The 27,381-nt window shown below is 46.9% G+C and overlaps 1 protein-coding gene across 6 annotated transcripts in view; it reads left to right on the top strand.

Annotated features, from left to right (window-relative positions):
- Positions 1–27,381, top strand: part of IGSF3 (immunoglobulin superfamily member 3) — a 156,281-nt gene that overhangs the window by 44,448 nt on the left and 84,452 nt on the right. For all 6 annotated transcript variants that reach the window (XM_043538423.1, XM_037906455.2, XM_027823235.3 and 3 more), the window contains one exon: positions 6,530–6,907. In XM_043538423.1, the coding sequence (XP_043394358.1) occupies positions 6,530–6,907 (378 nt within the window). The remainder of the gene's footprint in view (positions 1–6,529; positions 6,908–27,381) is intronic.

Below are 27,381 nucleotides of genomic sequence, written 5' to 3'. Positions count from 1 at the left end.
TGAAAGGCGTCTTTGCACTCCTGGGTCCAAACCACACATCGAGGGCAGTCCTTGATTAAAAGCCCGGCCAAAGGGGCGGCGATAGATGCAAATTGGGGAGTAAAGCGCCAATAGTATCTGGCGAGCCTCAAGAACTGTCGCACCTGATGCTTTGTGGTGGGAGGCGGGAAGGCCGCCAGGGCCTGGACCTTTCCCACAAGGGGCTTCACTTGTCCGTTCCCTATGGTGTACCCCAGATAAGTAGTTTCTTGCCATCCAGTGCGGCATTTTTTTGGGTGGGCTGTCAATCTGGCTGCCCACAGGGCTCTCCGGACTGCATCTACTCGTACCAAATGATCCTCCCAGTGGCGGCTGTAGATGACCACATTGTCCAGGTAGGCGGCTGCATAGTTTGATGGGGTTGGAGGACACGGTCCATCAGCCGCTGAAACGTGGCTGGGGCCCCATGGAGATCCGAAGGGCATCCAGGTGAATTGGTACAGACCTGTTGGGGTGACAAACGCGGTCTTCTCCTTGGAAGCGGGGTCAAGGTGGACCTGCCAGTACCCTTTGCTGAGGTCAAGTGTGGTGAGGAAGCGAGCCTCCCCTAACCAGCCAAGCAGCTCGTCTCCACGAGGCATAGGATATGCATCAAACTTGGAAATAGCGTTGACGCGTTGGAAGTTGATGCAGAAGTGCCGCGTCCCATCAGGCTCGGGTACCAGTACTACCGGACTACGCCATTCACTTTGTGAGGGTTCAGTTACACCCAGTTCTATCATGGCCTGTACCTCTTCCTCAACGACCTGCCGCATTCGGTACGGCAAGGGCCTGGTGGTTTCTCAGATCACTACCCCAGGTTCTGTCTGAATAGTATGATAAACCAGGGTTGTGTAACCCAGCTGGACGGTGAAGGTTCGCGGGAACGCCTGCAAGAGGCATCAGGTTTGTTTACGTTGCTCGTCAGTGAGGGTCTCCTCAAGCTGGGGCCCCTCAGTGTCCTGGGTCAGGGGGCACAGGGGCTCAGCTCTGGCTCCAGCAGGTAGGAGTTAGTTAATAAGTCCTCTCGCTCCCGCCAGGGCTTCAGGAGGTTGACATGGTACCTCTGGGTTTTCTTACATCAGTCCGTTGACCTCATAGGTGACGGGCCCAACCTTCTGGACCACCTCGTAGGGCCCCTGCCAGCGGGCCACTAGCTTTGACTCGCTCGAGGGCAGGAGAAGCCGGACTCGGTCACCAGCTTTAAAGCCGCGGCCCTGTGTGTCTTGGTTATAGGTTTGTGCTTGAGCCTCCTGGGTGACCCTTAAGTTTTCCCAAGTGAGCACTCCGGCCTGAGTGAGGCGTTCCTGGAGCTGGAGGACATATTTCAAGAGGCCCTGGTGATGAAGCTTTCTCCCAGGTTTCACGCATCAGGTCCAGTAGCCCCCATGGGCGGCGGCCATACAGCAATTCAAAGAGGTAAAATTTCGTAGAGGACTGGGGCACCTCCCAGATCGCCAGAAGCAAAGGCGGGAGTAGCTGGCGTAGTTCTTCTGGGGGGAATTTGTGCAACATGTCCTTCAGAGTATGGTTAAACTGTTCGACCAAGCCATTGGTTTGCAGATGGTAGATAGAGGTGCACAACTGCTTGATCCCCAGGAGCCCACACACCTGCTGCAGCAGTTGGGAGGTAAAATTGGTGCCCTGCTCAGTGAGAATCTCCTGGGGCAGGCCTGTATGAGCAAAGACTTTCACGAGCTCACCTGCGATGCTTCGGGCTGTGATGCTCCATAGTGGTACTGCCTCCGGGAAACAGGTAGCATAATCTACTAGGACCAATAGGTACCGAAATCTGGCGGTGCTTTTTGGGAGGGGCCCCACCAGGTCCATGGCCACGCACTCGAATGGTGTTTTGACTATGGGCATGGGGACCAACGGGGCCTTGGGTGTCCATGGTGGTGCGGCTAGCTGGCACTCTGGACAGGAGCTACAATCGTTCCTCACTTCCTGATGCACTCCGGGCCAGAAGAAGCGTGTCAGTATCCGGACTAGTGTTTTCTCGTGGCCCAAGTGTCCGGCAGCAGGGATGTCGTGAGCGGGTTTCATTACCGCTCGCCGGTGACATCGAGGCACGAGTAGTTGTGTCTGGGGTTCTCCAGTGCGTGGGTCCCGTTCTACCCGATAGAGCCGATCCTGACATAGTTCAAAGTGTGGCCACTGCTTCGCCCGGTGTGGGTCAATTACGGCCCCATCAACAGTGACTAGTTGCTTGTAAGCGTGACTAAGGGCGGGATCTGCCCTTTGGTCACGGCAAAAGTCGGTGCGAAGCAGGGGTTCAGCAGCAATTCCCGGAGGGGAGTTCTTGGATTCTTCTTCCTGTCCGCTCTGGTCTGGTGCCTCCTCCCCCTTCCAGTACTGGGGCAATTGCAGGACTCTCCTCGGTGTTTGAGCAGAGGACTTCTGGGAAGTCTGGCCAGTCCCGCCCCAGGATCACCGGGTAGGAGAGTCGAGGAGCCAGGCTGACCACCGTCTGTCACGTGACCCCATCCACGGTCAGCTGGACTTGAGCACTGGGGTAGGGTTGTATGTCACCATGAATGGACTGTAACTGGATCGTCCCCAGGTGTGGGTTGGCCTGGAGGCCTAGGCTCTGGAGGGTAGGCTCGGCAACTCTCCCATACACTGGTCCACGTCGAATATTGGCCGGTCAGGCCAGTCTCCAGGTCTGCTGCTGGTTGCTGGAGTCTCCCCGGCAGGAGCTGGGCCGGAGGTGTCTGGCCTCTCCAGCAGCTGCCTCTCGAATGAGCTCTGGGGTTGAACGCTTATACTTCCTGTCCAGCCTCTGATCCTCTGGGGGGCGGGCTTAGAATGCTCTGGCTCCACACACTCTGGTGTCCAGCAGAGCTCGTCCCTTTCCGGGGCACTGGGGAACCACGCCGCCTCCCTACGGTCCCCAAGGTAAAGAATTCCTAAAAGAAGGCTTGGTGATCCTCTGGAAGAACTTAAACAATAAGCAAAAGGAACAGGCACTCCAGCTGGTGGCCGCTTTTCCATGGGTATTCTCGGCCCTACCCAGGAAGACATTCCTAACACAATACCATATTAATACAGAACCTGGTAAGGTAATAAGAGAAGGGCTCTGACCAATCCCCAACAAGTTGAGGGAGTGGGGGGTGTAGAGAAAGAGATCAGAACCATGTTGGGACTTGGGGTGATAGAGTCCCAGAGTGACTGGAGGAGTCCTATTGTGCTGGTCCCAAAGCCTAATGGCTCACTATATTTCTGCACAGATTTCAGGAAGGTGAACGCAGTTTCTAACTTTGACGCCTACCCCATGCCCCAAGTGGATGAACTTTTAGATTGACTGGGAGAAGCTCAATATGTCACTACTGTAATTTAAAGTTGCCTAACTCTTTCCATTGTAAGGCCCTGTTTTCAGTTGCTTATAACCAGGCAAAACTTTAACCTTTATGCTGAAGTTTTCCATGTTGGGTGTCTCTCTGAAGCTGAGTTTTTTAGAAAGCTTTAGCAAAGATGGTACAGCTGTTTGAGCATGAGGTTAGAGGAAACTTAGAGGGGGTGAAAAAGGTGTGTGTGTATAGGGGGGAGCACAAACATTCCTACAATGGAAAAACTCTGGAGCTGCTGCCTTGTTATTTGGAGCAGGGGCTTGATGCTTGGCAAGGTGGTGGGGGTCTCACTCTAGTACTGGAGACATGCTGCTTGCTGTCCTCATGAAAATTCACCAAAACGATAAGACTCTGAAAATCACAGTTCATACATGTTCAATAGAGGCTTGTTGTTATAGGCTGGCAGCAAAATTCTTGGACCATTCTATCTGCTCTGAGCATTCTCCATCAGCACAGCACTTGTTCAACTCCAGACAGGATCATACTCAACAGGACTTTATCTGTAATTGCTGCTCTTGTTAGCTGGGGGCTGCTCTGATGTGGGGCACTGGAACTGAGAAAAGGGAAACTTTCTCCTGGGCTCTCAATGCCTCACTCTGCTCATGCCGTGGCCGTATAGAGGAGGAGGAAGGGAAGCCATCTGTCTGAAATCCAGATGGGTGAGGGATGGGGCAGAGGGTAAGAGAAGAGGCTGGGCTGAGAGGATGGGACAGGCTTGTGGCAGACAGGAACCAAGCGGGATAGAAGAGGGGAGGGAGAAGAGGTCTGGGGTAGATCAGGACAGGTGGGGCTTGGGGAGATACTAGAGGACAGGGACGAAAGATGCCAACTGTGGTACGGAGGATGACCTGGGAAGAAGTGTTTGTAAAGACTCCTTCCCTTCAGAACCTAGAATAGAACCCAAGATTCCTGAGCCCCAACATTTGTATGCCAGTGGGTTTCACAAATACTTGCTGACAACAGACTGTCGTTCTCCTTTAGTGCTGGTCCGCAGGTGACAATGGCCTACTACTGCTAGCAGTTACTTCTCTAATTCAGGTGGCAGAGGTCTGTGCTATGGATCTAAAGTTCCCAGTCTTGCTGATGACCTGTGTGGGGGGGTCAAAAGGTTTACGAGTGATAGAACTTGTTTTTCAATTTGTTTAAAACAAATTGACCAACCTAGGAAATTACACTTTAAAACAAACAGAACAAATTACACTGCAAAACAAAAGCATTGCATTAAAATAACTTTTTAGAATCAAGTGATGCATTCCTAAGGAATTAGGAAGTGCCAGAATTAGGCTGCCTGTGCCACGCCAGCTTTCTCCCGTTGTGTGTATGCAGAATGCATTATGATACCGTTTTTAATTACGTGGTCACAAACTATTTTTTTCCTGCAAGACTTTTGTTTGGTGTTGCAATCTTTAATAAAATATGTAATATAGACTCCACAGGGCAGGGAATTGGGGTACTGGCGTCATTGGCAACAGTGTAACCTGTGCCTTGGCACCATTGGGATGGAGATACTGGCATGACTAGCAGCATAGGAGCCTTTGTGTCTGCTTTTCCTGACCCACCCCTGCTCCCGCCCCGCAGCTTCCAGTGTGCTAGATATTCCTTTCTTCCTCTTAAATCACATTATTTCATAAAGAGGAAAAAGAAACATAATTTGGAGCAGCAGTGAGCTGAGCCCAAGTTAATAGTTTGAATTGCACTCCATCTGTTCAGCTGCATGGCCTGATGGATATGCTGAGCCATTTTTCACAATTTGTTTTAGAGCTGGTAAGAACAGTCTCTTCTGGATTCGTTCCAAGGTTTCTGCTGGGAAAACTTCATATCTGGACTCTGCTGTCCTCAGGGAGCGGAGGGCTTGAGTCAATAATCCTCAGATGGCAAACTACCTCTTTCACTTGCAGTGGTTAGTTTTTGAAAAGATTACATTCTCCTCTGGAATTCAGCATTATTATTATTATTATTATTTATTATTATATTTTATTTTAAAAATGGATAACATTTGCAAACATGATTATGCTGGGCTGCTTTAAATCGGCTTATTGCTGTTTTATGATCACAAGTAAACAGTAACAGGAGCCAGGGCGATTGGCCTTGCAATGTGTACATACTGCTGGTAACTCAATAACTGAGTACCCACTTTGATCGCCAAACCCCAGAATCTTGGATGTAGATGCAAACAAACCAGATTTCAGTAATTTGGAGGTTCCTGAACACCGGCCCGTTGTGGGCTGTGCTATCCATATGCCGGGGCTGCCAGGTCGTAAATAATTGGTATAAAATGCAGCAGATTGCAGTCATCCTCTCTATTCTAAACAGCCTGCAGAGATCACATGTCCCACCATGCAATGCTCCATCATGATCCAAGCAGCAAGGAGTGACTAGCTCCAGTATGTGTCTATCACTGTGCTAAATGCTGTTATTTTTTTCTCCCCATGTCTCCTCCCCTCCTTTAAAAGGACGCTGCCAAGATAAAAACAATGCTAAAAATATCTCTCACCTATGTTAACGCCTTAGATGTTTAAAACCAAAATTTAAAAATCATTATCCTAGCTTTTCACCTCCAGTGTTGTTTTTAGTTTTTGACCCAACTTGGACAGTGACCCTGGCGTGATCCATTTCACTTTCTGATCTTGTTTCTTATTGTGCTAACACAATAGTCGTGTATCTGGGTTCTTAGCACTGCAGGAAAAGGTCTTAGTCCAAACTAAAACTTCTTTTAACGGATCTCTTAAGATGCTTTACTTTTGGTCAGCAACTGTGAAGCAGCTAGGAGGTTGCAGTGACAAAGCCCAAAGCATTTTGATTCAGACTCTTAAACAATTTTCATATCAATAGTGACTTACAGGGTGCAGGCATAAGAAAATTGCTAACTGGGGTGGGGCATAGAGTGCTGTCCAGTGATTGGCTGTCAGGACGCCTGGATTCTGTTCACAGCTCAGCTCGTGGCTCCCTTTTTGATCTTGGGCAAATCACTCATCATATATGTGCCCATCTGCAAGGTTAGGGTGGTACTTAACCATCCCCTAGGGCTGTCTTGAGCACTGAATGGTATCTAAGTGAAAGGGGGTGTGTGTGTATGAAGTATTAATTTGCTAAATAGCAAAGTCTGTGGACTACTTTTTAATTTTTTTGGACTAACTTTTTGCCCTTCCTCTTTTTTACAGGCATGGCCTTGGCACAGCGTCAGGTCACCGTTCAGGAAGGCCCTCTATACCGTACTGAGGGCTCCCACATCACCATCTGGTGCAAGGTCAGTGGCTACCAGGGTCCCTCAGAGCAGAATTTCCAGTGGTCCATTTACCTGCCATCTGCCCCAGAGCGGGAAGTGCAGATTATCAGCACCATGGATCCCTCCTTCCCTTACGCCATCTACACCCAGCGTGTGCGGAGTGGAGAGATCTATGTAGAGAGGGTACAGGGGGACTCTGCCCTGCTGCACATCACGTTGCTCCAGGATCGGGACGCCGGCGAGTATGAGTGCCACACACCCACCACCGACGAGAGGTACTTCGGGAGTTACAGCGCCAAGATGAAACTGATGGGTAAGGTATTTGCTTTATCTCGGTCGTCTGGAACCCGGATCACTAAGTATTGGCTTCATCCTGGGTTGACGGTACTAGAATTCATTAAGCCCCTTGTGTGGTGTCTCCCATGCATGCTGTGTCCCAAAATGCTTGAGTAAGGAGAAAATACAAGAGAAGAGAATGTATATAGTATAAATTATATGAAACAATGGTGTAAAGACAGCATAAGAGAATAAATTAAGACTCCAGTAATATGGCTTATAAGAGGAGAGAAATCAAGAGGCATAGGCGAGGGGGAAAGGCATTTCAAATCTTGGCTGAAAGCAGGACATGGAGTTGATTTATGTGCAGAAAATAGGAAGCCTGTTCCAGATGCCAGTACAGAGAAGAGAGCTTTCATGCCAAAGGGGGCAAAATTGTGTGGCAGGGAAGAGAGGAAGCCAGTGCTAGATAAGCATAAAGGCAATCAGCCAGACAAGGTTCATGAGGTCTGCATTAAAGAGGGAAATGTTGAAATGGATCCTGAAATGAACAAGGAGTGGGATGAGCTTCCTGTGGTGAGGGTGATGAGGCTGTCTTTTCCTTTGTACTAGACGAATCGGAAAGAGCTGCCTTGTTTTGGCATTTTCCTAGCACCTTTCAGAGAAAAGATCTCAGAGTTGTTTTCCAACTTTAATTAAAGCCTCTGTCAGGTTTAGGTCAGTGGTATCCCAATTTAACAAGGAGGGAACTCAGGCATAGAGATTATGCCTTGCCTAAGGTGTCTCAGTGAATCTTAAATAGAGCTGGGAACAGACTCCAGAATGCCTGACTCCGAATGCCATGCTGTAATCAGCTCACTATGCTCCCCGCTTTTAGAATAACTGGGTGGGATAACAACTGGGGGGCTGCTGTGGGTAGAGATTTGATCCACTCTTACCCACCCTGGGTGTATCAGAATAAGCATAGCTTTGTGGTTGGAGCAGATGGTGCGATGTCCTCTGCTAAGAAGCATGTGGCTAGAAGCAAGGACATAGGTGTTCTCCTTCTGACTCTGCCCTGTGACCTTGGGTAAATTCTGTGTCTCAGTCTTCCCATCTGTAAAATGAGGATAATAGTGACTTAACTCGTAGGAGCGTGCAAATCAGTTAACATTTGTCAAGTGCTATTGATATCCTGGGACAAAAAGTGCTGTAGCATGGCAAAGCATTACTGCTTATTCACCCTACAGCTGAATGTGCAGAATTTGGCATTTTAGAGGATTTCAGCCTCAGAAAAACAACTTGGGATTGATATTTTTGGGAAATAATATAATAAGAATATAACAGTTACATATTCTACTTGTCAGAGATCATGAAAACACTGCTTTGACTAGGCTTTTCTCTCTCTCCTTACAAGCTTAAATTTTTGGAGGAAAGTGTTCAAAGGTGTCTTCTGGGGAATCTTTGCAAATCAGTCTCTTTGGACAGTGCTGTCTTCTGTTTTCTGTGTACGTCTTTCCTCATTTCCTTAATGTCTAAGGAGCAGTTTTAAATAACCAAAATCTTATTTTCATATAAGTACATCTTCCCTGGTATTTATTCCCCCACAAGAAGTCACGTTCATCTGTCTGTGACATATTTGTGACATCTCAGTTGTCACCATGTAAAACAGAGGGTTCTGACCTCTGGTGGGGATATAAATAGCAGGAGCAGATGGACTCCTAAGGAACGTAGATCTTGGTTTTTAATATAAACTGTCCCTAGAAGCTGAAGTAACAAGGGCAGAGAAATGCAGAAAATAGACAGGTTTCCAAATCATTTTGTCTCCCTCTCCCAACTCTGAGCAATCACTAGCTCTCTGAAGGCTTTTAACCCTTTAGGATTATGGATGTTAACCTGGAGTTTAACAATTTAATTCCTGAATTATTTTAAGCATTCATGAATGGGGAGAAGATGGTGGATAGGGAAGGGGACAGTGATTGGAGGGCAGGGCGGGCGGGGATATCAGGGGCTCCTGAGTCAGGAGTAGGAGAGCTAGGTGAAGGAGCATGGGGTGGAAGAAGAATTTAGAGTAGATGCATGACTCCTGCATCTGAAATAGTGATGGAAGCAGAAAGCTGCTGGTAGGGAAGAGGGGAGTTAGCTCTTGGAGAAAGAGGAGAGCTGCACACCGGGGGCACTGCAAACTTTTGAACTAGCAAACTCTTTCCAGCAGGCCAGTCTAATGTTGTGCTGGGGTTAGGGATGGACATCTTGTGAATTGGCCAGCTTCTAGAGTTTGAAGGTGGCTAACTGGAGGAGCTGTGTCATGGAGACATGAGGGCTATCTGATCAGGGGGAGAGGTCAATAAGAGGCTGCTAGGTGACTGCATGAAGGAAGACCAAGCCTGCTGTGCTGTTGCACGGGTGTGGAGTGGGACACCTTCTGCCTGCCAGGGTGGAAGAGAACCGGTTGCAAGTGGGTTATGGGGGTGGAAAGTAACCTCTTCGTGAAGGGGAAGGGATGTGGGTCTCCTAGGTTGGGGCAGATGGTGAAGACTCTGAGAGGTGACTTGGCCTAAGTGCTCTTTACAGACGGAGTGGAGCCAAGTACCCCCTGAGCTTGAACCTGGGTCCTCTTGCTCAGGTGGTTGGGCGTGTCACAAGGGAGATCAGAGTTCAGGTTCTGCCTGGGATGAGGGCTTCCACTTGGTGATTTATGAGAGAGGGAAGGGATGTGTTGTTGGAATACTTTGGACCTTGACAACTGGCCTTCTCTCACCTTGCTTGCCCATTAAGAAGTGGATGATAGGGGACAAATAGGAGACAAAGCTTTCAAAGGCAACTGGGACTTCAAGTTGCTTTCCTACAGGAAAATGTGGCTCGTGACTTTTTTTGTAGCGGAAGTGCACTAGCTTTGTAAAGTTGTCCCTTCCTCCAAGGGAAGCTGATAGGACCTGCCCTGAAAATCCTAGATGTGTTGCCTGCCTAACTGCTTTAGACCTGGGGCTAACAAACACTGGCTGCTTCTCTCTGCCTTCCTTTTAAACACCACTAAACAGCAGTTGCATCCCATCCTGCCTCTTGGGGGGGCAGTATGGGGCTCAACTACAGGAATGGAGCCAGAGGAGGAAGCTGGCAAAGTTAGCAGGTCATGTGGGGCAATCAACTGTTTCTTCTTCTGCTCAGTGGCAGTTTTTTCACCTGAAATGCAATAGTCTCTGCTCTGCAAGATGCCAGGATTCTGTTGGCTAATGTGAGAAATCCCCCTGTGAGTCAGGGCAGTGATTCCTTGTGGGTGGGTGGGTGGGGAATGCTTCTAGTTACTGGACGGCGTGAGGTTTGCAGCCACGTTTCCTCCTCTTGGGTTCTTGTTTGCACACGTGTGTGTCCTCCGTTTCCTTTAGCCCACGCAGGAGTAAAGCATACCCGTTCAAGAAGAGCTGCTGAGCCTTGAGTGAGTTACTGTTCTCATTTTCTCCAAAGTGGAGCCAACCATTTTTCCTTTCATTCAATTATAAATTTTTAAATCCCTCATTAGGTTGAGCGGCTTTTTTTGGCAGTAGAGAGGCTGGTGAGAGAGAGAATAGAGATGCTAAAAAAAACGATGTGGGACACGTGGGGTATGGAGAGGGGCATGGGAAGGGTTTAGAAGCTGCATAGTCTGGGCTTTTGGATCGCCTAGTGCTGTTGTGGTTCATGGTAAATGGTAACTGAACAATCTGTTCCTGTTAGTTACAAAAGGTGGCTCTGGGACCTGGCGATCAGGGAAGGCTCTCTGAACAGGTCTGAGGGATCTGGAGCCATCTGGCTCTGAGGTCAGGTGGGATTCTAGTGCAGCCTGCCTTAGATAGCTGCTGTTTGACTCCTTGTCAGCACAGTGACCTCTTGCTGTGCTAATGCATCCTGTTAACTGTTCCTTTTGGCCAGTGTTTTCACCCCGAGCTATTGTGGTGTTTGTTCTCTCCCGCTTGGAACAGGTGCCTTGTGCTACGAAGCCAAGACACTTCAATCGTTAACTGTTGGACTGATTTGGTATTTTTAAAATCACGTCACTTGGGCTTGAAGGTTCACTTCTTCCCACATTTAATAAAAATCAGGAAATTGGTTTTTTTGTTTTATAGCTCAATATACAGCAAGATGAGGGTTCCTCTGTGTGTATAGGGAATCTGGGGTTGGGCTCGATCCCCCTCAGCTTTGCTTGGTATTTCTTGAAGCCCACAACCTGAGGTGCTCCTAAAACGCCTTGAGGCATTTATCTTCAGGAGCTGTAAATTTATGAAAAATGGGCAGGCTGCAACACTAATTCCCAATTCATAGAAGTTAGAGATGGGAAAAGACCTGCTAGGTCAACTGAGAAGATGCCTTGGCATATTGAAGGGAGTCCCTTGCAGAATTCAGCCGATTGCAGGCATGCTTTGCCCTGTAAAGGAACCTGAGGCCATCATGTATGGGGTTTGGTTAGCTGTATCAGGGCCCTGCCATATCCCAAGGCTTACAGCATAGGAGCTATGTGAACTCTTCATGCCTTCATCCTCTCGTTTCATCCTGATATTTTTCTGCTCTGAAAGTGGTGGAGCTGTAGGGGCACTCTGAAGATTGTGTCTTGGTTCTGACTTTAAAAACCAAAAGCAACTGAGCACAGTTGTCTCCAATGTAGAATCTGCAATGCAAAGCCCCCGGGTACCTGGCTAGTTCATACTAAAGAGAGCTGGGACTGGGGGTGTTGGTGACCTCTCCTTCCTGGGAGGCTGGGCAGATTTAGGTGAAAATTTAGCAGGGTTGGAATAGGGCTAACTAGAATTTGGTGGCCCCCCCCCCCCACGCTTTCTTAACCCAGCTATACCCCCAACTCATTGACTTTGTTCCTGCCCAGCCAGTCCAGTCTAAGTAAGCCTTGCTCACCTTGTGCAGACTGGCACTTAATCTGTATTCTGTGCCATGCTCCTCCTGGCCAACCAGCACCAAAGCCAATACCTTTCCTCTTGCTGCTCTCAGTCTTCACACACACAGCCCAGCATCAGAAGTGGGTGATGTCTCCTCCTCTTTACAGCTCAGTCAGTTGTTGGCGTCTCTGCAGTCCCCGCGGTTCTCCTCGTGACTTGGCCCTAGGGGCAGCAAGCTGACTCAGTTACATCACTGCGCCCGTGAGGGCTGCCCAGTTGCTGTGGTTTCTCTGTTGTCTTTCACAGGTCACAGTATGACACTGAGATATGTCCTGAGAGGTCAAAGGTGTGGAGGAACCAGACCTCTGCAGCATTTATATTGCTACTCCTTTTCCTGTTGGCTCCCTCTCCAGCTGTAGCAACAAGCCACCTGGCTGAGAGAGACACTCTGCCTGCTGCTCTCTTTTCCTGAAGTCCTAGCATGACTGACGCGGTTGGGATGTGGGTGAGGGGGACGGCATATGTCTTCTCCACTGAATCCTAAATCTGGCCACCTGGAAGCAGGCAAAGGAGCAGAAGTAATGAGCCGTGAGGCACGGTGGCCCTGCAGCCTGGTATTCCGCCTTGCTACACAGCTGCTGTGCCTGGCGAGGCGTTTCCTACGAACACTGCACCCACAGCCAACAGATCTACTGTCCTTCCTCCCCTGACTGAAATCCAACGCACTTGGGCTCGTCTGTTGGTGTCGCTCCCTTTAGGATTCTCATTGGGTGTGACCAGCATTTAGTAATGTATCAAACGTGGCAGGTAGCTGGGTGTTTTCCATACAGGACATAGGACAGATGGGACTTGATTAGGGAACTGTGGGGGATGTATCGCTTCAGCTGATGAAAATATATTTTAAAAATCTGTCTTATTTTAAAGATTTATGCCTGCCTGCCCCATCCAGACTGAGACAGACCTGTGTATGGGGGCCCCAGGACTCAAATAAGAGGTGTGCTGTGAAGCAGGATTAAGGTGCATTGACTGAGCTGGGAATAGGGGGGAAACACTTTTTACATCTCCTTGCATTTTGCATGGATCTAGCATTTCCCTCCATATTGATCACTAAAAACATCCGTAGTCAGTTTTAGACAGAAGGGAGTTGGCCTCTTTCCTTGGCCTGGGATGCAAGTTCTTCACACAGAGAGCAAAGTGAAAGTGAGGGTAGGGATGGGAGGAATGTGTTGTGGCAGAGGAGAGAGAGGAAGAGAACACATCTGTCTTCGATGGATTTCTCACCATCCTCTACATGGTCCCTCCTCAAGAAATGCAACCATGGACAATCTCTGCTCAAAGCAGAAGGAAAAATTATGCCTTTCCCTTGTATTCCTGCTTCATATCTCCTGGCTTCTCATTATCATGTGGCTGAGCAATCACTGTGCTCTAATGGGTCTTGTGGCCTTGTGTAGCTCTTATTTTTTTCTGTCAGCTGGAGCACAGGTGGCTTCATTCCAGGGGGATTTGGAGGTTGGAGAGGACTGTAACACAGACTGGTAATGATGGGGGAGCATGGTGTGCAGTTTAGGACAGGAATGGTTCCTGCAGGCTTTTTAAAAGCTGCCTTTCCCCCAAGAAAGGAGTTTGTCCCGCGTGTGCAGGTGAGAGGCAGATGCCTGGGGAGGCAGTGAAATTGGCTCCAGCGCTACAACACAAATATTGCTGAGCTTGTGACAATTAGCTATTTAAAGTGAAAGCTGTAAAATGGCACAAAATGAGACCTCAGCCAGGCTAATACAGTGGAGGCTTTTTCCTCCAGCCCTCTCTCCCCCCCCCCCCCACCCCATTCCTCTTTGTTTTTTGGTACTAGGGTGGGCAGGGGACTGTGTTCTAAAAAAACCTCTATCTAAGGGCTATGTCTACATTACAGCAGCACAGCTGCCCCGCTCTGAGCCGATGGGAGAGAGTTCTTCTGTTGGTTTAACTCCTGCCAGGGCCATCCTTAGGATTTATGGGGCCCTATGCAATATTATTAAACTGATGCCCCTGTGCCCGATGGCAGCCCGGGCTCACATGCGTATTTTAGATAAGGGTGGTCTTTTGAAGGATTTATTTTAAAAACTATGTCTGAAGATCCAAGCATTTAAGGCTAAAGATGAATACTCACATTGTGCATCTAAAAATCTGTGCAAGGATTTTTTTAGAGATGTGATTTTATAATCTTCAGCAACACACTAATGAAATATTTTAAAGCAAATTTTAAACTTAGGTCCTGTAGACTAACATGTTCTGAGTAAATATTACAGTAATTCACAACTGTTTTGTCAGTAAATTCAGAAACTGACAGTATATACCTGGGGGTTGGCAAATGCATTGTAAATGGCTTCATTACCACTTGAATTGCTCTTTAATAGTTTCAATGTTGTGCTAATAGGTCTGGAAGGCTTTTTCACTTTTAAGAACTAGATCCCCTCTAGAGGAAGACTCACCAGCCTGCAGCAGCCAGCTGTGGTGGGAGCCTGCAGGAAGGGTCAGATTAGAACAGTGATAGGAAGAGGAGGGGAGAAGTGTGGACACCAAGACCCAGGGGTGCCCCAAATTTTCGGGTGCCTAAGCAGCTGTGTATGCTGCATATGCCTAAGGATGGCCCTGACTCCTGCCTCCCCAAGAGGCTGTAGCTATGTTGGCAGGAGAAGCTATCTCCTGCTGACATACCGCTGTCCACACCAGCGTTTAGGTCGGTGTAATTTACGTCGCTCAGGGTGTGGATTATTCAATTCAGTAATTTGTAGTATAGACAGAGCCTCCGTACAGAAGGGAAGAATAAAAGGATCCTAGACTTCAGTTTAACAGAATTTTGGGCTGTCCTGATTACTTCAATTTGACTATCCCAACACATCCAGCTGTGGTTCTTCAGGCAAAGCAGCCTATCGGTAAGAGGCAGGTCCAGAATTGCTTCTCATCTGGCTAGAATTTCTGCTTTCCAGGGGATAGTGAGCTCTCTAGGTCACTTTGCTCATTGGGCTATATATGTTGCTCCACAGCAGTGTGGGTTGCTAGTCCCCTCAGAGTTGCAGCATCCTGTGCTCTCAGACTCCCTTATAATTGGTCTAATAAAATATCTACTGTAATGTATCAATTTACATGGCCCCTGTCATCCTGGTATTAGAGCTCTGGGAACTTTGTTTGCTCTCCTCTAATCCTCGGAGTCTGTTTTTTTCCTTCTTTGTCATCCTTTCCTTGTATCCATGCCAAGACCTTTTTGCAACCACCCTTCCTTTACAGAATCCTACTGTATTTTAATCGTTTGGTAAATACATCTGACATGCCACCCTCATCTTTTGTCCCTGTTTTTTCTGGGTCTAGAAAAGATGAGAGGTGGCATACATCAAATGGGTTTACGTCTCAACTGCAGTGGGTTCAGTTGTGAGAATCATCTCACCAAAGGAGGGCTCTTGGTCTGATTCTGGCACTTTAATGGAGGAAGCTGGAGGTCAAGGCTCTTGGGTTCCGTTCCGTTCTCTGCCACTGACTTGCTACGTGACCTTGGGTAAATCACTTGTCATCTGTCCCGGTTTCCTCATCAGTAAATTGGGGATAATACTCTACAGGTGTGTTACAAGGACTTGAACTAAATGTTTGTAGAGTGGCTTTGGATCCTCAAGTGAAAGGTGTTAGAAGAAGCAAAAATATTAAGTTTCTGCTGTGTCTAATAAATCACATTGAATGGAGAGTCACTTCTTGTCCTACTTGCCTGTTTCCCAGTTTCTTGAAACTGTTGTGTAGCCACTTAAGAACATCTTCTAATATTTTCTAAAATTATTAGGGCAATAGGAATTGCCATTCTGAATCAGATAAGTGGTCCAGATAGTCCAGTATCTTGTCTGCAAGAGTGATCAGTAATGGATGCTTTAGAGGAGGGTGCAAGAAACCCCAAAGTGGACAACAGTGGATTAACGTAACTCTCTAGAAAAGGATGTTTCCTCCTCGTCCCAATCATTTAGATGTCTGATGCTCTGAAGCAAGAGGGTTCATATCCCTTCCAAATTTAAAAAAAAAAAAAAAAAAATCCAGTTGCCATAACTGGATGTTCAGTATCTATTGAAATGGCTGATCGTTTTGAATCCTGCTAAGCTCTTTAATTATACCCTGCTGCAATGAGTTCCATAGATTAATTGTGCATTGTGTGTGGTTTTTTAAAGTACTTCCGTTCAGCTTTACACTGGAAGGTATCTCTTTCAATTGAATATCCCTTTGCTCTTTTATTATGAGAGAAGGTAAATAGGAGCATTTGACCTACCTTCTCTGCTTCATTCATTTTGCATATCTTTATTATGTACCTATTATTCATCTCCTGTTTAAACAGTCTGTTGTTCACCTTTTGTTGCAGTATGCCATGTGCTATTCTATCAGATTGGAATTACATGCCTGACTTTATTATTATTGTAGGATTTGACATCCCTCCTCTACTCCAACATATACATAGGAAACTAAACAAGTTGCAGAGCCTCAGCTAGAACGTGTTCCTAATGGCAAATAGTCTGGCACACCCTCTCCCCTCCATTGAAAGCAGGAGGGGGCTGGTGGTATGACCTCTTCAGTGTGGGGATCTCCATTGTGGAACTAATCTATTTTTGTCCCTCCGCCACCCCAGTGAACCTGGAGTTACAGTCCTTTACAGCACATTATAAAGTTCCATTTATTTTCCTGGATTCTTCCTAATGCGGGTAGGGCTAATTTTTAATTTTAGCTAACATGTGGTGTGGGTTTTTAATGTTATGATCTTTGGATTTTTTTGAGTGAATCTCTATACTTTTTTTACATTTCTGTAGTAGTTTAGGTGCATTTTTAGAAATTAATAAAAGATTTTCAGGTTACACTCTGCTCCAAACATAATTTAGTCTTTATAACAAGCCCTCTGCCAGTTTGTACTTGTTTGATTTGTGATGCTTTTTACCTGACATGGGGAGGAAAATCAAAACCCAAATGCTAGACTTGACTCTAAAGTTCAGGACTTGTCGTGTTTGTGGCTTTTTGCATGTCTGTTAGTTTGGATAGTGAAACCAGACCGGTCAGTTCAAACATTCCTCTTTGACACTAAAATAATCTCGTCCGCATGATGCTGTTTTCACAAGCATCAGTTTGAACTCGGTCACTGCTTCCACTAATGCTTGACTCTTGCAAGCAGCTCATAGCTCCCTGCAGGTGTCCGTGCTGCTAATGGCCTGTTGGGAACATCAACTAGCTTTTCTTTCATGCCCTCTGCCTTACAAGTGTCAGTTCAGAGGGACTGTACAGTCTGCTGGCTGCAGCCTTGCACTGACTTTTGTTCTGGAGCGGAAGTAGCAGTTGGATCAGCCACCTTGCCTGCTCCCTTTGCTTTGCTGATTGAATCTTCCCTCTTTAATCTCTCATGCGCCATGGCTCTGCATATACCTCTTTTAATAGGAGTCCTCATGTAGTAAATACGTTTTAGTGTATACGCCATCTTCCATGCACTAAAAGTTCCGTGCTGCGCTTTGACACACGCTTGTTTGAAATGCTCAGAGCACACTGCAGAACTTTGTGTGTGTGCGGTAGCAGGGTCCATGTGGCCACCTAGTGCAGAGCAAACTAGTGTGCTGTGCGTTCACACCCTGTCTTGCTGCACGTGAAGTCTCAGTGTCGATAAACTCTTTGATTGCTTCGAACCACAGCACTGATCCTTTTATCCTTCCTAGGTAGGTGAATTGAGTTCCGGACATGAGGGGCTCTTTCAGATGAAGCCCTGTTTGCTATATGCAGGAAACTTTTTTGTGCAGCACTCTAACGGTTGTAAAGGTCTTTGAGATGGAATATGCTATATAACAATAAAAAGAGTGAGAGAGAGGAGCCAGGATTGGAAAGACTGGGCTAGCAGGTGGTGGAGTGAGTGAGCCCTAATGTTGAGATTGAACAGAGTTTGGTACGTGCGTCCAAGTCCCTTTTTGTAAAGATGTCTCCACACATCAGAGGGAATCTGGCAGAGAGAAAGCATTTATGTCCCTTTTCTTGAACTTCCTGCAACCATAGCTGCATTGCCAAAGGGCAGGAGAGAAGCATCCATCTCTTCTGCTTCTGTGTCTCCCTGTGACACATGCAATAGGAGTTGATTGGTCAAAGCAGCTTGGCAACCCTTCTGCCTTGGGACCTGTTTTTTGACTTGCTGACAGACCCTGTTGGTGTTTCTGAATGCTTTGCTGGAATAATGAGTGGCAGGGGAGAGCAGTTTCTCTGCTTCTGTACTTCAAAAGAGTCTCTCAGCATTAAGTGGGGAAAGTGATAACTGTGAGCACAGCTGCTAACATATGGCACCCGTCCCCTGCCTTAGCAATTGCTCAGTGAACTCTGAAAGTGAAATACAGTCCCTGCAGCTCCAGCCAGATGCAGCTCTGAGAAATCCTATAATGGAGCAGGCCATTATTCTTTTACCAGCAAAAATTTCACGTTTCACATCTCCCATTTTCCTGCTGCCTCTCTTGGGGATGTTTTGCTACATTTCTGCCCTCCCCCTGCTCTTTTTTAATTCATTTTCCCTGTAGTATTACTTCCTTCTTTCTCCATCTCCAGTCTTTTAAGTTTGGGTTTTCTGCGTCTGTCTGTCTGCTCCTTAGAGGCAGGGGCAGCTGTTTTTGCTGCTGATGCCAGTGCTATTCTTTGTCAGCCTTGAGGCACAAAATAAGTCTGATCCCCTCCCCATGTGAAGAAAGAACCAAGTCCCAGCATAGCAGGAGAAGAAGTTCAATACCCATTGTAAAACCAGCCTGCTTCTGTCTCTGCTTGTGTATACCTTTTGGTCACCAATCAGTGTTCCCTCTCAATAGTGACTACAGTTTTGCTGCCTTTTTTTTTTTTTTTAAAGGGGCACCATGTAAACTATAGAATACTTGCAGCAACAAATAATTCTAACCATGTTTCTAATAATGCATCCGATTGTGTGGTTTTTTTGTTTTTGTTTTTTAAATCTAATGTACTTTTTAGATTGATGCTGTTTGTACTGTTTCCACATTACTCAAACTTGGAGATCCAACTTAAATGGGTCACTTTCACTCTTGGTTCTAAAGTCCTAGCCTAGGGCTGCTGCTGTTTCTTTTCTACTTTACAGGGAGGATGCTTTCTATCCAAAACATTGCCTGTTGTGTGGAAGTCAGAAGGTGGGGGTGGGAGAAAAGATTTCTTGCTGTTTTGTACGGTGATCAAGAGACATCTGCCCAAGGTTCTTTGATTCTAGTCCTCAAATGACTTTTCTAATATTTGGTAATTTAGGGAGTAAGGTGGTAAGGTTGGTTGGCAGGAAATTATGGGATTTGTAATGGAGAAGAGCATAATCTAGAGGCCGAAGCAGTAACCTAGGAGCTATCACCTTGTGCAAGTCACTTAATATCTCTATGTCTCAATCTTCCCATCTGTAAAATGGGGGAATAATAAAGTATCTAAAAAGGGGGGGGTCTTTATGCTGTCACATTTCATATGTCATTCAGACATATGCTGACACATTTCACCAATGGCATCTCTGAGGCCTATATGAAGTTTGAATGATTAATGCTCACAACTTTATTTCTCTTGCTTTGCCAAACAAGCCTGTGTTGTTTTCTGTAGATCCTGAAATACTGAACAGCTTGGGCTCTTCATATAGGAAACATATGATCCTAGGAGGGGAGGTGTTCAGAAAGAAACCTTGACCTGAATTAGTAGTGAGCTACCTTGTGGTTTCGAGGGGCTGGGAGGAGACATTTTTCCATTTTGATACTGGGGCTGGCCAGTCAGCTTAGTCCTATAACAGTTTTACAATCTTTATCTGATATAGGTTTAAGAGGATTTCCCTGGGTATGGTGGATTATTATAAGTCGGCAAGCAGTCTCCAGCTGATATTCCTTCAGAAAGTATTTATTTTAAGAGGGTTTAACTGTATTTAATATTTTTTGCATTGGCTATAAGTAAATTGTTTACACTATTTAAAAAAATAGAATCTGGATAAAAATGAAGGTATTATGGCTTTCTAGTCTGCTCTTAAGGGAGGGGAAGAGGTATCTGGGGTAGACCAAAGAAAGTAAAGCAGCAATGTGGATAAATGTAACCTCATTCCACAAAATTCTGACTAGTCATACTGTCACCCATCTGTTGATAAGTTGAAGGTATTGTGGAAGGGAGTATTTCAAGAAAATCTCAAGTGCTGCATAATGTTTCAGTAGGCGTGTCCCCTCCCATAATTAACTAATGAACCAATGACCCAGCATAGTGCTAGAAGCGCTAAGGTGCTGCAGGCTCCATCTTTTGATGAAATGTGAAGCTGAAATACTCTGGCCACTTAGCGTATCGTTAGTAATCACATGGTGCATTTTTTAAGAATAGGGGTTGTTAACTCTAATATTTTGGCCAAGTGCCGTTTGGTGTAATTACATTATTTTTTCCCCAAACTTCTCACTATGGTATTCTTTACTTACACTCCTCAGTTTGTTGTTCTGCAGTGTTACCATACACTGAAACAGCTGTCCTGCCACATTCCATCTCAGACATAGTTGCATTTCAGTGGTGCGTTGTGTGTGCACATACACAAGTACAGAGTATATGTTTGTAAAAGTGCTTTAGGATATTTTAGAGCACCTTTCATCTTGAAAGGTGATGGTACTCACTGTTCACCTCTAACCCCTTTTAAGGCTTTCATGCCACCTACACTGTCCACATAAAACAAAGGAAGGCAAGCCAGGCTGTATTCAGAAAGTTGAAGGAAAGATTGTTCAAATGTATCTTTTTTTTCAAACCATACAAAGGATTTTGAATGCTGCTTCCTTGGTCTTTCACTACTAAATTTCCTTTAACAGTGTTCCCAGGGTTTCTTATATTTCAGGATGTCTGAGGGCAAGAAGCCCAAAGCATGACCTTATTTATCTTTCAGATCTGTTTTCCAAGAGCACATAACTTGCTGTGTGTCTATAAGAAACAACTTCACGTTGCCCCAGTCCTATTCCTCCTCCCCTTCTTCAATGTACTTTAATAAAGAAAAACTGCCTTAGGGATGTAAACAAACGTAAATAACACCTACTAGCTTAGCATTACTCTTCTGCTGTTCAGAACTGTTCTTGAACATTGACCTGTCGCCTGTGAAATATTGCAAGTCCTTAGCATGTTGGCCTAATGACAGTAGAATAACCACTCTAGTCACCTAAGGGCGAATTTTCTAGGGGATAGAATTAGGACTAAAGGGATGAAACTGAACAAAAACCACCATACTGAATGCTTGGGGGAAAATCTCATAATGATGCAAATATGAGACAGTAAACTAGTCTTGCAAAGTCAAGTGATAGAGCATCTATTGCTTTAAAACTGAACTGGACCTCTCAACAGAACAGTCCACTACTGGCTGAGTTAGAGCAATCCATTACCTTTTTCCTTTCTGCAATGTCTGCCCCACCTCTAGTTCCTCTGATTTTATTTAGGTCTGTGATCTTCACTCTTAGCTTTCAGGGCCCTACCGGTCTGATAGACTCTCCAAGTGTGTCTCAGGGCTGCTGACTTTAAATCTGATGTGATCAGGAGCAGCATGTTCAAAATCTCAGTCCTGAATTTCCCACTAGGCTGCTCCAAACTTGGCTGTGATAATCTCTGGAGCTAGTTAAGTGCTGCATATGTTCTGGTCTGCAGCACTCTAAAGGGCATTATTAAATATTACGTATTACTAAGAACAGTAATTCAACATCCTATTAACTATGAAATATACAAAGGAAATATTGTTTTAGCCAGCACAGGCAGGGCAGGGTGCCCATGAGGCATGGATGGATCAGGGTGCCCACACACCCTTTCAGCTTGTTACACATTTATTGAAGGGAACCTGGCTTTATAAATGCTAAATAAATCTATTTCTCTGTTACAAACACTAGCACTAAATATATTCTTTTCTCTTCTTGAAAGTGAGAGAATCTTGAAAATCCAATTTGCTTGCCAGTTTGTGCTGTGTATACAAACCACTGGAAATACATAAGCAATAAGTTACTCATCTGAGGGTTAATGACCAGGCTCTTCCGACCTCTACCCACTGAAAAACTGTACCACTGCAAATTATATTGATGTAAATTGCAACAATGCAGCTCCTCTGCACCAGTCGTCCTGTTTCAGGTGCACCAGAGCAGCCTGTCCGCAGGCTCTTGACTGCATTGTGGGTGCTTATCTCACAGTTCCCAGCACAGCTCCTTGAAGGTTAGCTAGCTTGCACAGGAATACATGGATCTCATGAAGGAAGAGGCTAGCAAAGAGACATGAGCTATAGTTGTTGGAGGCTCATACGGCCCATAATATATAAGTAAGGAACTCTGAACTGTTGAACCTGCCTGCCAGAGATGCCTACAGGCTACGAAGTGCAGAGCCTTGAACAGAAGAATCACCAGAAGGGGCATTGTGGGGCATTTGGAGAAGACTGGGAGGACCCATTGCAACAGTGATGCAGCAACACTAGGGCTTCCAGGAATCCTTCAGCTTTACAACAATGCCACTTTGGGTCCATCAGCATACAATAGTGGTGAGACTTGGTCCAAACAAATGCTGCAGGGCCGGAGCTCGCAGTGCTTGTTTAACAAATAAAACTATGGAGGCATTACAAGTAATACCAAAGGCCACACTAGAGCGGTGGTGCATAAACTTTTTCCAGTTGCAACTCCATTCCCTTTCACAGAATTTGTCATGCCCCCTCCACTACGTGTAATCTGAAGTTGTGTTTTGTTTTGTCTGTTTTTTTCCCCAAGGGCTCTACCCTTCAGTGGGACTGAGATCCTGCTGTCATAATAGCGGGAGCAGGATTAAAATTCGACAAACAATGCCGGAGTGGGTAGTGTGGGGTGGGATGGGAGTGTGATTAAAAAAATGGTACTCCTGCGCCACAAACAACATGAATGCCCCAGCCAGCAGCCACCGCTCTTACTTCTGCACGGCTGCCGGTAGCAGTTCTGCCTTCAGAGGAGGCGCACCGAGAGCGGCAGCTGCTGGCTGGGGCATTCATGTTGTTTGTGGCATGGGAGGACTTTTTAAAATCTCGCTCCCATCCTGCCCACAATACCCAGTCTATTTTTATCCCTCTATTGTGGCAGCAGTACCTGCTGGATCCCAGTTTCTTCGCGTCCCCTCAGAGAATGCCTCTCACCCCAGCTGGCACACCTCAGCTCTAGACAACCTGTCCAGTAGCAGAACTCCCCCGCATGGAGGTCTGGAGGAAGCAGCAGTTCCTTAGTGGGGCAATGGAAGTGAATTTGTGTCTGGAGTAGCTGTCTCACTAGTGGGGTTGCTATTGGCTATGGTGGCTGAGAGGCTGAATATCCGCACCTGGGAGCCACTTCCATGGGACCAGTTCCCCCTTCAGACAGTGGTTCATGGGTGGGGTAAGTTGTATCCAGGCATCCTTTCCGCATTTAAAAATGGACCAAAGCTGGACTCTGTACCTGGTATTAAGGCAAGACTTCAAATAGGATTGGCAAAGCCCATCCTCTGGGCTAGAATAGAGGGAATGGGGTGATTACCTCCATGCTGTCTCTTGCCATTTGGTTACCCCCTAATACACACATGTATGTGTGTGTAGATCTAGATAGATATAAAAATGTTGAGGAATTAATGGGAAACCAAAGAAGATACTGAAGGCCTCTGAAGTGACTTGATTGGTAACAAGGGCTTGGGAGGAATAGGTAACATACTAGTGCAACAGTTCTCAAACTATGGGTTGGGACCCCAAAGTGGGTCGCGACCCTGTTTTAATGGGGTTGCCAAGGGCTGGCATTAGCCTTGCTGGGGCCCAGGGCCGAAGCCCAAGCCCCATTGCCCAAGAGCTTCAGCAGTGAGTGTGTGTGAGGGTGGGTGGGGGCTCAGGTTACAGGCTCCCCGGCTGAGGCTGAAGCCCTTAGGATTCGGCTTTGGCCCCCGCACCAAGAGTGGTGGAGCTCTGGCTTTGGCGCCTCCTGCCTGCGGGCGGCAGGGCTTGGACAGGCTCAGGCGAGCTCAGGCTTCAATCCTCCCTCCTGGGGGTTGTGTAGCAATTTTTGTTGTCAGAAAGGGGTTGCAATGCAATGAAGTTTGAGAACCGCTGTACTAGTGTTTAGTTCATTTTAGATGATTTACACCTTATTTTTGAGGCCAGCGCAGACAGCGCAATGTCTTTCACCTCAGAGGCATGATGCCTGTCAGATTTCATCTACTTCAGGAGGATCCTGCTGAAGGTCCGATCTAACTCTTTGCAGTGTCTTGTGGTTGTCTTCAAAGGTGTGGTGTGGGGATTGAGTGGAACCTTGGCAAGACAACACTGGTTCTCCTATCTCAGGTCAGGGCTTGTCACTTCAAGTGAATTCACTGCTGGTGAAAGGTGCCAGTCTGAAGTTCCCTGTCTAGCCAAAGAACAGGCAAGCGCAAGCTTTCTTATGCTGCTATATCAGGGGTGGCCAACCTGAGCCTGAGAAGGAGCCAGAATTTACCAATGTACATTGCCGAAGAGCCACAGTAATAGTCAGCAGCCCCCCATCCGCTCCCCTGCTCCCACGCCTCCCGCCCACCGGAGCTCCCCTGCCCACACCTCCCAATCAGCTATTTCATGGTGTGCAGGAGACTTGGAGGGGAAGGAGCGAGGGCATAACAGGCTCAAGGGAGTGGGCGGGAAGGGGTGGAGTGGGGGTAGGGCCTGTGGCAGAGCCAGGGGTTGAGCAGTGAGCATCTCCTGGCCCATTGGAAAGTTGGCGCCTGTAGCTCCAGCCCCGGAGTCGGTGCTTGTACAAGGAGCCACATATTAACTTCTGAAGAGCCGCATGTGGCTCCGGAGCCACAGTTTGGCCACCCCTGGGCTATATCATTGACCACCTTTAGGGGTTTGAGAGGGGAGTCTGTTTTCCATGGCCCACTCAGTCCTTGGTGCCTCCGTTAAGACTGCAATGAGCAAGCTGCATAGTACGCATTACAGGGATGGCTTTTGATGTGGTCATGTGTACACTAGGAGCCAGACTGAAATCTTCAAATTTTCTTCCGTAATCTACTGCAGAAGTATCGGGTGTTACCAGCTTTTGGTCACTACCCACCTGTGTTTGATTTGAACCAGTGACCTATAGGTCCCTATCCCATTACCGGTCACTTGAGACACCCAGACACCAATTTTCTTAGCTGAAGTTACCCAGGTGAGGGAAATAGTATGATGTACAGATATACTAGAAAAGAGAACCACCGGTTGAATCACATGTCGTTCCCTGACGTTCCTTGACAGGAGACCTACAAATAAAGCCAGGAGTACAAACCTGTGCTGAACCTGATTAAGCTTAAGAGATCTGACTGTCCTATCCTGGGGTGGTATTGCTGCAGGCCGTCTAACTGGGAACTCTTCCCACTGCAGCAGCACTAACATTAGGATTTGTCACTCAGACCCCATCACAGTGTGTGCATTTTGTCCATTGAACGTAGCTCTTACGCCATGTGCTCCTATGAAAATCTCATTTAGTCGTTATACTGCAAGTGGATTCCACCGAGAGCCTCATCTCTCAAATATCTCTGCAAAAGTCTTTACAGTCACTGCTCCGGCAATGTCTGTGTTTGCAAAGTAGGGACAAGCCATTCTGCACTTGGCAATATCTCACACGCAGCCTTGAGAATCAGGGTCTGTTTTTACTGAATGAGTGAATGTTGGTCAAGACCCCAGGGTTGTCTCTTACTTCTCCACCCCAAACAGGTGTCATGACACCTTAAACTTCCATCTGAATTGGGCCTTAGAGACAGGCATGTTCTGTTTTAATAACCTGCTGAGGGGCACCTTCTAATCCCCCTTGGCACTGCAGCACCAGCACTGAATTGTGCAATTTTGATGCAGAACCAGAACTGATTTTCCCACTTGGCATGATGGTCCCTGCCCAGCGGTTTGGTGTTCCACTCACCGTGTTGCCTGAAGCACAGAGAGCACTCACTGGGGTGCTTCCTCCTGTGCCGGATGCATGTGTAGCAATGCAGCAAGTGCATGGTGCTCTTGTGACCTGAATTCTGCCAACATGCTCTATGCAGAGGGCCCGGCACCTCGGTACTCAATGACCCTGGTCTGCAGGGAACGAGGAAGCGCAGCTTCACATACACCAGAAAACTACTGCTAGCTAAGGTAAATGTACAGGGGCCGTACTCTGTAGGAAGCCTAGCAGGCTCCCCGTTGTCTTGCCAGCTGTTGGCCAGCCGGCAGCAGGAAGTCTGCACCATTTTTGTGGACTACATAAAACCAGAGACTTTCATTCCTTGCCAGTAAATGTGTATTTTAGAGGATGTTTGCGTAGCTCGTACCCTTGTTCCTGCCGGTTGGATTTGTTTGTCTAGGAGCAGCATCCCTTGAAACACAATGACTCTTGTTCCTTTGTCTCCTCCAGTACCATGGAGTTAATCTTCTTGGCACCTGATTATTTGCTGCTGTGGGTGTACACATGTGCTTCCCTGCTGCTTGTTTTGAAATTCTCATTTTGTATGCCTTAATCCCTGTCTAGAAGCCGTAGCCAGTTCCCTGGTGCATCTCAGTGACTTTGGGTTAATACCTGAGCCATGGTGAGAAACCACTGCTGAGAAAATCCAGCTTCTCGCCTTCAGTCTCCTGATAATCAATATGCTGGTGGAGTTCTTGGGAGGCTTGAGATCCAGGTGTGTGTGTATCTGTGTTTCAGGGGGGTGGTCTGGTGAATGAAATGCTTTATAAACAGTATTAAAGCCTTGGATTCCCCCTGTGAGGTGGATGAGTATCGTTATCCCCAGTCTACGGTGGCGAATCAGAGGCATAGAGGTGGTGACTTGCAGAATCACACAGCAATGACAGACAGGAATAAAGCCCCAGAATTCTTGCTTGTTTCCCTGCTCTAATCAAAAGGCCATGCCCCCCCCCCCCCGCCCCATATAAAGAAGCTATTAGGAGTTAATTTCCTCCTTGTGTGTCAGTCTTTAGAAAATGGTGGTCATCAGAATAGCTGGCACATGACTGCCACACCTAGATCTCTACACTTTGTCCTGATGTTAGGGTGCCAGCTTTTAGCCTGGTGTTCCACCAAACGTTTAAGTTTGGTACTTCTACAGAAAATGCTGCTGTCTCTTTATAGCGAGCGTAGATGCAGATCTCTACAGGTGCCTTCTAGCATCCCCCCCCACCACCCCCCGCCACCGCCACCACTTAAATGCCTGTGCTTTGCTGTTCCAGTAAACTCAGCTGTTTGGGCGTCAAGCTTTTTGAAGACTGCTTTCATCTTCCCCTGCATCCCACTAAAGACCCCCTACATGTAAAGCCAGTTCAGAGTGCAACTATTTGCCTTCCTTGTATATCCCTCTTGTTCCCCTGAGTCTTCCTGGTGGTGATTCTCAGCCCCCACCCCCACCCCCATCTAGACCAGTGAAAAGTTATCTGATTTTATTTTCCCTGGTGCTTTTGTCAGTGTGTAATTAGCTGGTGCTGCCAGCGAAGTGTTGCTCCCGGGAGATTCTCTCTCTGACATTCGCAGCAGACGGTGACTAAAACAAAGAGACAGCTCTGTGTGCACAACATGTTCGCTTTGTACATTTCGTACTCCTTGCTGCTGTTGTGAGCACAAAGGGATCGCAGATGTGGAATAAATGGGAGCGGTTTGAACGAGCACCATAATCTCCCCTTTCCCCTCACTCTCTCCCTCCCCCCTGCCGCCCCTTTGCAGTCATTAGTTTGATT

Source organism: Chelonia mydas, chromosome 1 (genome assembly GCF_015237465.2).
Source record: "Chelonia mydas isolate rCheMyd1 chromosome 1, rCheMyd1.pri.v2, whole genome shotgun sequence".
Classification (NCBI taxonomy): Eukaryota; Metazoa; Chordata; order Testudines; family Cheloniidae; genus Chelonia; species Chelonia mydas.
This window is presented reverse-complemented; position numbering and strand designations above follow the sequence as displayed.